General features: G+C 59.2%; 2 protein-coding genes across 3 annotated transcripts; one reads left to right on the forward strand and one right to left on the reverse strand.

Annotated features, from left to right (window-relative positions):
* Positions 1–1,112: 1,112 nt before the first annotated feature.
* CDT1 (chromatin licensing and DNA replication factor 1) lies at positions 1,113–4,900 on the forward strand. Of its 2 annotated transcripts, none has more exons than XM_085234677.1 (10): positions 1,113–1,532; positions 1,805–1,909; positions 2,011–2,225; positions 2,529–2,726; positions 2,814–2,959; positions 3,081–3,184; positions 3,341–3,529; positions 3,846–3,980; positions 4,058–4,259; positions 4,346–4,900. In XM_085234677.1, exons 1-10 carry the CDS (start codon positions 1,224–1,226, stop codon positions 4,507–4,509), a joined length of 1,767 nt encoding a protein of 588 aa, XP_085090803.1. In that variant the 5' UTR covers positions 1,113–1,223; the 3' UTR covers positions 4,510–4,900. The 2 variants fall into 2 exon arrangements, with proteins under 2 accessions (XP_085090803.1, XP_085090804.1); XM_085234678.1 differs by having other exon boundaries at positions 2,532–2,726.
* A 1,086-nt stretch (positions 4,901–5,986) lies between these two features.
* On the reverse strand, positions 5,987–10,074 carry APRT (adenine phosphoribosyltransferase). The gene is made up of 5 exons (XM_085234753.1): positions 8,613–10,074; positions 7,954–8,057; positions 7,033–7,166; positions 6,835–6,913; positions 5,987–6,582 (listed from the first exon to the last, which is right to left on the reverse strand). The coding sequence occupies exons 1-5, from the start codon at positions 9,050–9,052 to the stop codon at positions 6,440–6,442; spliced, it is 900 nt and encodes a 299-aa protein (XP_085090879.1). The 5' UTR covers positions 9,053–10,074; the 3' UTR covers positions 5,987–6,439.
* Between the last annotated feature and the right edge of the window lie 2,642 nt (positions 10,075–12,716).

Here is a 12,716-nt window from a genome sequence, read left to right on the forward strand (position 1 = left end):
AGGGAAGTAAAGGCACGGGAGGGAGGAGAGAAACAAACAAATAAAGGATTTAATTATAACTAAGATCGTGCGCTTCCTCTGTTTGCTCGTCATAAAAAAAAAAAAAAAAGACTGCAGAGTTAATTGAGGCTGAGTGCGTCGGGACGGGCAGTGCCTGAGAGGAGCCGCTAGAGATGGGGTGGGAGCTGCGGGAGTCCACATCCCTACAGCTCGGCATAGGGGCAGCGCTGGAAACCGCCGCTGCTCCCACCCCGAGCGGGAAGCATCAGCCCGTGACATTCTCTGCATTCTTTGGCATTTGTTCTCCAAACGCACTCAACAACCTGGCGGTTCCGCACCCCATCGCCGTGCCGCAGCTCCCGACTCACACCTGGGCACCTCCGCACCGAACCTCGGGGCTGCGCCCATTGCGATCCGCTGCGCAAAGCCCGCGGGTGCCGAGCGCCGGATCCGTGACAGAGCGGAGCCAGGAAGGGCGATGCGCACCGCATCCCAGCCCCGAGCTCCCATCGCAGCGCGGCCGGGCCCGGATGCTGCGGGAGTAAATGGGAGCCGGGAACGGCACCCCAGAGCCCTGCTCGCACATCCGAGTCCAGCCCTGAGTGCCCCGCTCCGGCTTTCAGAGTCACGCGGAGTGCAACGCGGTCCCGTAATGCGCTGCGGGCGCGGCCTGAGTGCCCGACCAGGCGCTTTCCAGGCAAAGCGTGCTACACCCGCATCCGGGCAGCGCCATTAATGCGTGGCCGTGCAGGTGGGCACCCCGCAGCCTCTGCACCGCGCGCTGCTTTGGGAGCTCGGCTGCGTCCTCCTGCTCAAACCGCCTGAAGGGGAAGGAGGTGGGCTGAAATCCCTCTGCCCAGAGCCCAAACTGCATCCCGCACTGTGCAGACCTCGCAGCCACCCCGCAGCCCTCGCTGCAAGCCCAGGTTAGGAAGAACGGATATAAGAAGCAACCTCCTCCGGGAGCTGCGTGCTCTGCTCCCCCCAGCTCGGAGCCCCCCCCATCCCAAACCGAAAGCGTAGCCCCACCCGCCCCCCACGTGCAGCAACGCAGCCAAACGAGCGCGGCGCCTTTAAGAGCCCCGTGGCGCCAATTCCGCCCCACGTGACGCGCCGGTAGGCGGTGCCGCAGTTCGCGCGAGTTCCCGCCAAGCGCGGCAAGTTTGGCGCGCCCGCGCCGCGCTGTGCCGTGCCGGAATCTTCGGCGGGACCCCGCGCAGGGAATGGCGCAGCTCCGCCTCACCGACTTTTTCGGCCGTACCAAAGCCGCCGTCAGCCTCCCCGCCAAGCACGGCGCCCGCGGTCTCAAGGCCGCCCTCCTCGCTCCTCCGGGGCCGCGGAACGATGGTGCCCGCGCTCCCCCGCCTCCCGCGTCGCCGCGCACCCCGACCCGCAGCGCTGCCCCGGCGGTGCCGCGGATGGCGGGCAGGAAACGGAGCCGCCGGGAGATGGAAGCCGAGACCCCCGGCGGGGAGCGGGGCGGGAAGTCGGCGCGGAAGCGCCTGGAGCTGCCGCGGGATGCGGGACCGGAGGTGGGCGCTGGGGGGGCGGGCGTGAAAGCGGGGCACGGTCCTGTGTCCGATGTTTGATTTGGGGGCGATCCCTGGTGTTTGAGTGGGAAGGGTCCCGGGTGTTTGATTTGGGGGGGGGGGTCGGTCCCAGTGCTCGCTTTGGGGTTGCGGCATCGGGTCCCGGTGTTCAGTTGGGGGAAGCTGACCCGGGGTTTGATTTGGTTAGGAATGCCCGTACACCTATGAGCAGTCCCAGCTTTCACACCCTAATCCTATGTGCTGCTGATCCACAGCCTGCCAGCCCCCCATCACTGGGCCCACTGGAGCCCTCCGTAGCCAGCAGGATGTGCAGCCCCAGCCCGGAGCAGGACAGCGGGACCACATCGTGCCTGGAGCAGGTATGGGAATGGGGGCAATGGGCTTAGTGCCATATCGGGGTCTCCACTTGATCGCTTCCCTTTGTGCCTTCACCCTTTATTAACTGTCCCTGACCCCACAGGAGGAGCTGGCCACGCTGCAGAGCCGTCTCCAGAGGATGAGGATGAAGCCCCCCACCCAACTGCCCCCCATCCCCGCTGGGGTCGGCGCTGAGCTGCAGAGCCGCCTGCAGAGCCTGCGGGGCCTGGAGCTGCGGCTCCGTGCCAAGGCAGCGGGAAGTGGGACGGGGCAGCCTGGGGTCACCAGGACAGAGGCTCCGGTAGCAGCAGAGAATAGGTGAGAAGCAGCTCCAAGGAGGAAAGTGGGGCACTGAGGGGTTGCTGCCACGAGGGAGATGGCCACAGTGCTGCTCTACCCATGCAGTGTTACAGTTTTGGTGAGATTGGCAGCAGGGTCCCACAGATCAGCAAAGCCTTGAGCCCAGAGGGTTTGCCATTCCCAGAGCGCTGTGAGCTGGGACCAGTGTGGGATGCTGGGATGGGAGGGAGCAGATGGGACCTGCCCCAGCCTGGGTGTGTGCTGCTCCCATCTCAGCCCTGCAGGCTCAGGGCTGTCCCAGTGACCCCTCTCCATTCCCAGTAGCTCACGGCTCCCCGCATACCAGCGCTTCCATGCCCTGGCACAGGACACGCCACCAGGGCTGACACTGCCCTACAAGTACAAAGTGCTGGCAGAGATGTTCCGCAATGTGGACACCATTGCTGGGATGCTCTTCAACCGTGCTGAGACCATCACCTTTGCCAAAGTCAAGCAGGGCGTGCAGGACATGATGCGCAAGTGAGTCTGCGGCAATGCTGGCGTGCGGCTGGGGCTGCTTCCCTGCATCAGCCCTTGGGATTCCCCACCTCTCTGGTGCCGTTGCAGGCAGTTTGAGGAGCGGCACGTGGGGCAGATCAAGGCGGTGTACCCCACCTCATACCGCTTCCGCCAGGAGAAGAACATCCCCACCTACAGCAGCGGCGTGAAGAAGTCTGATTACCAGCTGACACTGGAGCCGGTGCTGGGGGAAGGTACACAGGGCTGGGACCTGCTGGGTCTGAAACAACCGGAGCGTGGGTCAGCCCTGCAGCTCTGCTGCTGTACCCTGAGGTCTTTGCTGTGATGCTGCAGTGATGTTCTCTCTCCCTGCAGATGAGCAGCTGTGTGGCCGCCCTCACCTGTCAGCATCACGCCTGCTGGAGCGCAGGAAGGAGTTCCACCGCAGCCTGGTGAACATCGTCAAGCAGCACCACGCGGTGAGCCCCAGCCCTCTGTCAGGCTGTTCTCGCTCCCTGAAGGAGCGGGTGGGAGGACAGTAATGCAGCATGGAGAGCGAGGAATGCGTGGCTGCTGGGATTTCTCCCGGTTCTGGCTTTGCCCAAGCCAGCTGCCACATTCTCACCCTGCTGCAGGCATTCCTGGCTGCGCTGAGCCCTCCCATGGAGGTGCCGGAGGACAAGCTGACCCGCTGGCATCCCCGCTTCAACGTGGATGAGGTGCCTGACATCAGCCCAGCAGAGCTGCCACGGCCACCGCAAGAGGACAGGATCAGCACGGCACAGGAGGTGCTGAGTGCAGCTCGGGGCACAATGAGCACTAAGGTGAGCAGGGAGCACCCGGCCACTGCCCCACAGCAGCCATCCCGCTGGGTATGGGGAGGGGTGGGGAAGGGCTGCTCCCGTGTGGGTCAACTCGGTGCTGTAAGATGGGGACACACGCTTGAACATCGGTGTGCACGAGGCTGGAGGAGCTGCCCCTGGGGCTGGAGGTGAGGTCGTGCCCCACGCAGATGGATCTGATGCACGTGTGGGGAGCACTGGGCTGCTGCAGGGTGGCCCCGGGGGTGGGGGGCGGCGGAGGGGAAACTTCTCCTTCCTCCCAGCTGTAACCCAACCCCTCCTCCGTCCACATGAGCAGATGGAAAAAGCTCTTGCCAACCTGGCCTTAAGAAGCGCTGAAGCCGGTGCGGAGGAACCGGCGCTTTCCAAAGCAGCGTCCCCTGCCAGCACCTCCAGCGCTCTCAAAGGGGTGTCCCAGGCGCTGCTGGAGCGGGTCAGTAATTCCATCCTGGCCGTGGCCCCGGGGGGGGGGAGGCCCACCTGTGCCTGACCCCTCTTCTTGCTCCCCAGATCCGCGCTAAGGAGGCCCGGCGGCTGCAGGCGCTGATGACGCGGGCGGCGGGGCAGGAGGAGCGGCTGGCCGTGCTGGGCAGACTGCCGGCCATGGCCCGCATCCTGCGTGGGGTCTTTGTGGCCGAGAAGAAGCCGGCGCTGCCCTTGGAGCTGGCGTGTGTCCGTCTGGCCGACAGCTACCCCACCCAGATGGCAGCAGGTAGGGGGGTGGTGGGGCTGCGGGTGGCACGGAGGCGAGCCTTGCCGGGCTGGGAGCTGAGCTGTTGTCTGCATCCATCCCTGCAGGGGAGATGGAGAAGCACCTGCGGCTCCTGGCTGAGCTGCTGCCGGACTGGGTGACAATCCACGCCCTCCGCACCGACACCTACATCAAGCTGGACAAGAACGTGGACCTCAGCCTCGTCACCGAGAGGCTGGAGAAGGCGGCCAAGGAGGCAGAAGCCCTTTGAGTCCTGCTGGAGTCCGGGCTTCCCCTGTGCAGTTCTCTGTTCCTCAAGTGCAGCGAGCTCCGGCCGCGCTCTGGGAGCGAAGCGGGTGTCGATTGAGTTAGTTCTTCTGTTGGGTCCCTGCAGATTGCAGCTGTCTCTAAGGCTGAAGGCAGTCCAGGGTCGTGGGTGAGATCTGGAGCTTCCAGCCTCCTTTGTGCCATGCCCTGGATGGACACAGGGGCTTCTTCTGTTCGCTGGGAGCAAGGAGGAAGGAGGGAGAGAAGTTACAAAGCGCTGTTTTTGGTGTTTGGGTCTGGTTGTGTTTTTAAGGGAGGGAAGCACATCTCCAGCACTCGCTGGAAACGACGACAGGACTTGTCAAAACACATTTATATTAAATGTTTTAAGTAGAGCTGAGTCGCGTTGTGAACCCAGCGCCGTTCCTCCCGCTGTCTGTGCTGCTCCATGGCAAAGGGCCCCGGCCGCTCACGCAGGGAAGGGCTGGGGCAGAGTCCAACTGCAGAAAGCCTCGTTGGAAAAAGTGAGCGTGGGCTCTGCGGAGCTGAATGCAGCTCTTGTCAGCGGGGCCGGCGTGGCTCTGGCACGGGGCAGAGGGGTGAGGGTGGGGAGGGGCTGCCCAACGTGGGGCTGCTCACCTGGGTTGGGTGAATCCTGCTTTCTGATGGAAGGGGTGGCACCGAGGTGCTGTGTGCAGGGCTGAGATGGGGGGAAATTCCCATCTGAGAGCAGCGTGGTCCCAGCAGGGCTTCAACCCAGCACACAGGACATCTCTCCCTGCTCCCCCAGGCTGAGCACAGCGGATGTGTGCCTCCCCAGGGAGCAGCTCCCGTTCACTGCTCTCACACAAACACACACACACACACACACTGCTTCCTCCTGCCTGGAAGTAGCAGCTCCAAAGTGCTGCCACTGTGAGTCATGGCATCAAGCGAAAGCAGAAAGCACCGTCCCCAGGTTCCCTGATGTCACCCTTGGCTGCACGCACAGCCAGCCCTGGCAGCAGCAAGGCCAGCGCTCGCCTCCGCAGAGTGCAGCTGCTTTCCACAGCTCCGTGGGGTGGAACTCATTTTCCCCTCTCTACATCACAGCGGGGGCCTGTGAGCAGTGCCAAGTGTGCGTGTGCTCAGCCTGGGGATCTCAGCATCCAGGAGAAGTTTCCCTGGGGGAGTGCTGAGCAGCACTGGAGTGGCTTTTTTTTTTTTTCTATTTTTTTTTTTTAGGAAACGGTGATAAAAGTAGGCACAATGAGGGCTGTGAGCACATCTCCACGCTCCGCGTTGGGAAGGTGCTCCTCCAGCACTGAAATTCACAATGCCCAGGTGTTCCCCCTCCAACCTGTGGGTTGGAGATGCCTGGACGTGGTCGCCGCTGCCTCCTGTAAGGTCGGGGTGGCAATGGGGGGCTCAGGCTGCAGCCCCCAGTGCTGCCGTGAGGGTCATTAACAGCTCCTGCTACTGGAAGAAAAGTGCTGAGACGGTTTAGAAAAAATAGAAAAATAAATCAACGTTTATTGTACCAGTGAGTTCAGCCCCTGCTAAGACAGGGAGGTGGGATAGCCCAGGGCTATAGCCTGAACCCTGCTCAGACCAGGAGGCACAGCAGCACTGCGCCCATCTGAGCTCCTCAGGACCCGCTTGGAGCTCTCCTTCAGGCAGAGAGACCTGTGGCCCCATGGAGCACCCTGCCCTGCTTTGGTAGCCTAGAACACATCACCTATAAAATGGCATCGTGGTCTCCCCCTCCCCAAAGAGATGAACTCAAAAAAAAAAAAAAGGATCATGCTTTGATCTGTGCTTTGGCAAATGAACAGGACTCCAGCTTCCACAGCTTCTTGTGCAGGAGTCAGTGCAGGTCCCCCTGCCCACCCCATCGTGACATCAAGCCAGAGTCACCACCTGCAACCTGAGAGGTGCTGCAGCAGCCAGCAGCCTCAGTCGTACTGCAGCAGGGAGTGGAAGGGGATGGCCTCCAGCTTGGCTGCTCCCCTCAGGCTCTTCAGCTCAATGACCACCAGGCACTCCAGGATGTCAGCCTTCAGCCTCGCCAGCAGCTCGCAGGCTGCACGCATCGTACCTGCATGCAGAGAGAGGTTCAGCAGAGATATCCCTGCTCGAGGAGCAGCACCAAACAAAGCATGCAGCAATGCAGGGAACTCCAGCATGACGTGTAGTTGCTACAGCGCCTTACACGCAACAACCGGTGCCACTGCCACGTCCCGCACTGCAGGATGTGACGTGGATGGTGGTTTCCGTGCACAACGTTCTCAAGGTTCCCCCTGGAGGAAACCAGGGTGACCCACACCCCCCCAGCGCCTGCTTCTCTCACCTCCAGTTGCAAGCAAGTCATCCACAATGACCACTTTTTGTCCCGCTTCCACGGCATCGCTCTGGATTTCCAGTTCAGCCTGCAGGGTGGAAAGAGCATCTTCACTGCAGCCCTACCTTGCAGAGGAACACTTCCTAACCTGCTAACACTCAGCAGCCCAAGCACAGCCTGCTGACCCCTTCCCCCACTGGGCATCACCTTGCCGTACTCCAGGGCGTATGAGATGGACTCGGTGGGGCCGGGGAGTTTCCCTTTCTTTCGGATCAGCACGAAGCCAACTCCCAGCCTCTGAGCCAGGGGGGGGCCTATGAGGAAGCCACGGGAGTCCAGACCTGGGGGGGCAAGCAGCAAGAGCACTCAGACAAGCCGTTTGGGATCGACACCCCGTGTTCATCCTCCCAAGTGCAAGAGCAACGTGCCCTTACGGCCATTCCCAAGGGTTAAATGCATACCTGTGCCCACCCAAACATGTCAGTGCAGTGTCCCACAACCCATCAGTGACCCCCACCCCATCCCCAGCAGCTCTCTGGGTTTCCTCTCAAGCTCTCCTTCACAGAGCTGAGCTCAGCTGAGCCCCAGTTATCACTGCAGCCACGCAGCCAAGGACTTTGCACAGCAGGTTATCAGCAGGCACTTGGAGATTTTGTCCAGACTCTGAGCTCTGGGCTATCACCCAGCCCCAGCAGTTCCTTTCCCAGCACTTTCATTCTCAGCCTCTTTAATGCTGTAATGCATTATCACTGCTACGGCTGTTTCAGTTGGCTTGATAAAAGCTGCATGGGAAGGCAAACATGCTGGAACAGGGGCTCCCTGCCACGGGGCTGCCCAGGCACAGCACACCAGGCTTCAGTGCTCACCAAATGCCTCTTTTTAACAATGGAATTACAAAATTGGCACTGAAGTAGCCCTGATTGGCATCTGCCCCATCCCAAACCAGTATTTCGGGAAAGGACAGCACTTGGTTAAGGACAACACCATACTGCTGTTGCTGTACAATGCAGGCCAGCAGACAATGTCCAAGGCTATGGTATTTCCTGTCCCGTTAGCAAGGTGTCTGCCCACACTTAGCAGCTGGGAGCACACAGCGCCCTGCAGCAGCCTCAGAGACTGAACACCCACCTGCAATGACATCGATTTTGGGGAAGGAGGCCCTCAGGTGATCTTCCAGAAGATCGATCAAAGCCTTGAAAGCTACAGGGTCCTTCAACAGGGGGCTGATGTCGCTGCAAACAGAGGGAGAGCAGTTAGCAAGCAACCGAGGAGTGCAGGTGATGCTGCTATTATATCCAGGGGGCACAGCCAGAGGAGCCCCTGCCCCTCTCCGTCCCTGCTCCATCCCCATCTCTTGCTCCCCGCCCCATCCCCAGATCCATCTCCATTCCCCAGCCCCATTCCCATCCCCTGCTCCATTCCCAGCTCTTTGGCTCCATCCTTACCCCCATACCCCATCCCCTGCTCCATCTCAGCCCAATCCACAGCCTCACTCCCACCCCCTGCTCCTTGGTTCCATTCTCATCCCCATACCCCATCCCCTGCCCCATCCCTAGCTCCATCTCCATTCCCCCAGCCCCCCATTCCCACCCCCTGCTCCATCCCCAGCTCCTCGGCTCCATCCCCATTCCCCGCCCAACCCCAGCTCCCTGCCCCGTCCCCAGTCTCCCTACTCCACCCCCTCCTTCATTCCCATTTCCTCGGCTCCATCCCCATTCCCACCCCCATCCCCACCCTCAGCTCCTCGGCTCCATCCTCAGCCCCATCCCCCCGTTCCAAACCCGCACCGAAACAGCACTCCAGGCACGGGGAAGTCGGGGAAGGACCGCACGCGGTCCCGCACCGCCAGCAGCCGCCCTTCGCTCATGGCGCTCCGCGCACCGACTGCGCAACCGCGTCCGGACGGCACCCGGCGGGCGGAGCTTCCGCGGCACTGCGCGGCTGCGCCGAGCTCCGCTACCGGCGTGCGCGGAGCCCCGACCTCCGGAGCCCCGTCCCAGCCCTGGGCACGAAGCTTTCGGTCCACGGAGCTCCAGCACGGCAAGGCGCGATGCCCCGTTGCTCGCTGCGCTGCTCTGGTTGCGCTCCCTGCAGTGCGCGGAGCTCTGCTTGGGAAAAGAGGTGCCGTGCCCAGGGGAACGTTTCCACCCCTTTCACCCCGCCCAGTGCCTTGCACAGATAGCGTGCTCCTAAGGGCTCCGCGATTTCCTGCTTTTCTGTCTCCCATCGGCTGCTGTGAAGCTCTGGAATCGTACCTTGTGTTTGTTAAAGCCGTTTGGGTTATGATCAGAGCAGATGGACACAGCCGAGAGCCCTGGGTCCTGGGCCAGCTGAGCACCAGTGGTCTGATCTACTGGTTGGTGACCCTGCACGTAGCGGGGGGGGCGTTGAAATTAATCACCGTGCTCCTTTTCAACCCAGGCCATTCTGTGGTTCTGGTTGGTGAGGCAGCCGTGCTGCTCCTGCACATCCCTCAATTCCATCTCCTGGTGTGGGAACTGCCATTTGCCCATGCAAAATCCATCGTGGGCAGGAGATGCGCTGCCAAATGATTGCAGATCTCCTTTTCCATTAGCAGATGTGACCTGGATCTGCACCAAATGCACCCAGATACAGCTGCCCACTGGAAGCAAAGGCAGCTCCAGCATGCAAAACCCCCAGCTAAGCCTGGTGCCCGCTGCTGACAGGGAATGCAGCAGCCTGGCTGTGCACACAAAGCTGCCCCTGCACCTTCCAGCTGTCAGATGGGGCTCTTGCACAGCGAGGGTTCTGCCTGCATCCCTCACACCCCGTGCTGTTGCATTTCCAGCTCTCGACGCACAGCCTCTAGAAGGCTGCAGGCTGAACCCTCCACTGCTCCACCTCCTTCCTTCCCCATCCGTAGGGGCCGTAGGGTCTCGTTGGCCCTCTGGCCGAAGCCACCTGTGTGCTGGATGGCTGGGGCGAGCTGAAGGTCAGCTCAGAGGTTGCTCCCTTCCTCGCCAGGCTCCATTGCCAGGGGCAGCCCACACAGGAGCTCAGCGTGCCTCCTTCCACAACCGTTCCCTCGCAGAGTAAGATTTTCCCTGAAGTCAGATTATCTCCTTGGCACCAGAAAAATCCTAACAGCTGTTCCAGCGAAGCAAACACAGATGTGGCACGCGGCCATGTGCTGGAACAGGCGCTGCGCTGCACCCGTGCTCCCGCAGAACAACTGGAAGGGTTTTTCTCTTTTGTCATCCCACCAACGACAATACCAGATGTGAGCCGTTCCGGCAGCTCCTCTTCTTCCTGGAGGACGGAAGCGACGGAATTGCTCTGCCTACCCATGGAAATAAGCAGGAGATGGGAAGGGACCGTGGCCAGGCAGCCCTGCCCGGTGCCATCCCACCGTACACTGCAGGTTCCACCTCACCTGGTTTTGCAGTTACAGCCCGTAGGACAGCGGGGTTTTCCAGCAGCTGCACGAGGTTCCCAGGCCCTGCGCTGATCCTACGGAAGGTTACACCAACCCTCCAGCTGCCAGAAATGACGCAACGTGCCAGCTCGGGTTTAAGAACATTTCTCCAGGCTTTTGTCAGCACTGCACCTCGTTAATCAATCCCTCATTTCAGAGGGCTGCACTGACCGATTTTAACGTCCAGAAGTAAACGAGTTTCCCTGTAATTGTTCAACTTTTCAAACAACAGTGCTGACTCCTACCGCAGTTTCCATCCGAAAAGAACTTTCCTAGAACCAATTTCCAACGGTGATGTCAAAGGACTTCAGCTCTGGAATATCACATCATGGGGAGCTGTCAGCATCCGCTCGCAGCTCGGGGGGGGCTGGGCTGCTCCGTGCCTGGAGGGGGGACTGCAGCCCCACATCTGCCTCCCTGGACGGCACTGCAGGAGGGGGAAACCACCTTTGCTCCTCTTTCCCACGCGTGGATGATCGGTGCCTGCAAAGTGCTTTAAGATCCTGATGTGAGAGATGTTGTTAGAACACAGCAACTGTTTGGATGGAGGCTTCAGAACTAACTCTAATCAGCTTCACCGGGCAATTAGGAGAGCTGTGCTGAGTGTGGAAGTTTCTGTTCCGTTCAGGATGTTAAAACTTCAGCGTGAAGTGGAACAAAATGCCCAAAATTTCAACATACCCCACAAGGGGAAACGAGAACTAAAATTTCCATCCAAATTCTCTGGAACGCTTCGTTTCAATTTCAGCTTTGGAAACGCATGCACTTTAAACTAGTTGGTGTTTTTTTTTTTTTTTAATAATAAAAATAAAAATAATAAAAAAAAAAAAAAGAAAAAAAACACAACCCCACAAATGTGAAATATCTTATTTCAACAGCGGAAGAATGCAGCTCCCCAGCCAGCTCCCTGGGCTCTGGATTGGTGCTACGAGCAGTGAGCTCGCTGTGTCCCACTAACAGCAGCAAGGGACCACGCTCTGGTGCTGCCTGCTGAGCATCCTGCTCTGAGCTGACCCCAGCTCAGGCCCTCGGAGGGGACACAGAGCTCCTTCCCTCCCCCTGCCAAAGCAGGAGGGGGATTTGGAGCCAGAGCAAATGCATTTGGCACGCGTTCCTTGCTGCTGGCAAATATTCCGCCCCATCCCTTCTGGGGGGGAATCGCACCACCAGCCTCTGTATCCTAACACCCAGGAGGGCGTGAAGTGGCTCTGGGAGGGAAGAAGGCAGAGAGTTGTGTGTCAGCTGCCGGGCTGGTTCCCAGTAAGCTGGATGGCAGAGGTTTCTGCTCTTCTAATAGAGCACAGGCTTTTGGCTAGGGCTGAACCTTTATTTAGTATTTATGTAATTCAGACTGGACTTCGAGCAACAGCAAGACTCCAAGTGGAGGCACAGGATCTAAAGAAAACCAAGAAATGGGGTCTGTTCTGTGTCTAAAGGAGATGTTTTCCAACAGAAAGAAGGAACCTCAGATGAGATTTCAGTTCTTCCCTCAACAACCACACTTAAAAACTGTGGGTTTGATTGGAGGGACACCGCTGTGCTGCGCTCTGATAGCAAATGGAAAGCATCAAACAGAACCAGAAAACAACAGCAGAAGTGCATTCCCAAGTATTAAAACCGCTCAGAAAAGTGGAAAAGGAGCCATTTGAACTGCAAAACAGTTACTTGGCTATGGAAGAAGCAGTCAATCACTCAGTACATGCAGCCTACAGGCTCCCCAGGCTGAGGACAGCCACAGATCCCTGCTCAGCCAGCTGTCTGAGTGCTCTCTGGGGTGTTTGCAGACAGCACGCTGCCTCCCAGCGCTGGTTTCCAACCCCAAATCCCCACCTGAACCCATGCTCACCTTAAAAAGGTCTTTCTTCTGCAGTGGCTTCATGTTGTGCCCGCAAAGACGTCCTTGGTGGAAGGACATCTCAGGCCTTCAGCTGTTCATCACAGCTGCTTTGCTTTCTTGCAGAACCACACAGGTGCCCCCAGTTCAACATCTCCCTTCTCAGCAGGGTCAGCTCCAGTTCCTTTAGTAAAAGCACACTGTCACCCTCAGCACTGGCATGAAAGCTCAGTCCCAAACAGCACGTAACAGCAGATCCGTGCTCTTTCTCTCTCTTGTTCTGCTCCAAACTTTTCCATTTTCGCTTCTAACACGGCGCTCCTCTGCTTGGCATTTGAAACACGGAGGCACGTTTATCTCCCATCACTGCACTCCGTACTGTTTGCAGGGCATTAACCTCGGCTCTAAGTGTTGGGAATTGATCTTCTGCATTCCAATTCCAGTGTTCAGCTCCCCAAATTGTTGGTCCACGGAGACTAATTTGCCACCGAAATAATCCATTTGTCACTGCAGGCTTTTAAAGCCAGGCTCCATTTTTGTAGCTGCAGACTGTGAATGCAGCAGGACTTTCTCCACGATTATTACTTACATCAATTTCAGAAGCTTCTCTGCACGGAGGGT

Source organism: Meleagris gallopavo, chromosome 13 (genome assembly GCF_905368555.1).
Source record: "Meleagris gallopavo chromosome 13, MGAL_WU_HG_1.1, whole genome shotgun sequence".
In the NCBI taxonomy this organism is placed as follows: domain Eukaryota; kingdom Metazoa; phylum Chordata; class Aves; order Galliformes; family Phasianidae; genus Meleagris; species Meleagris gallopavo.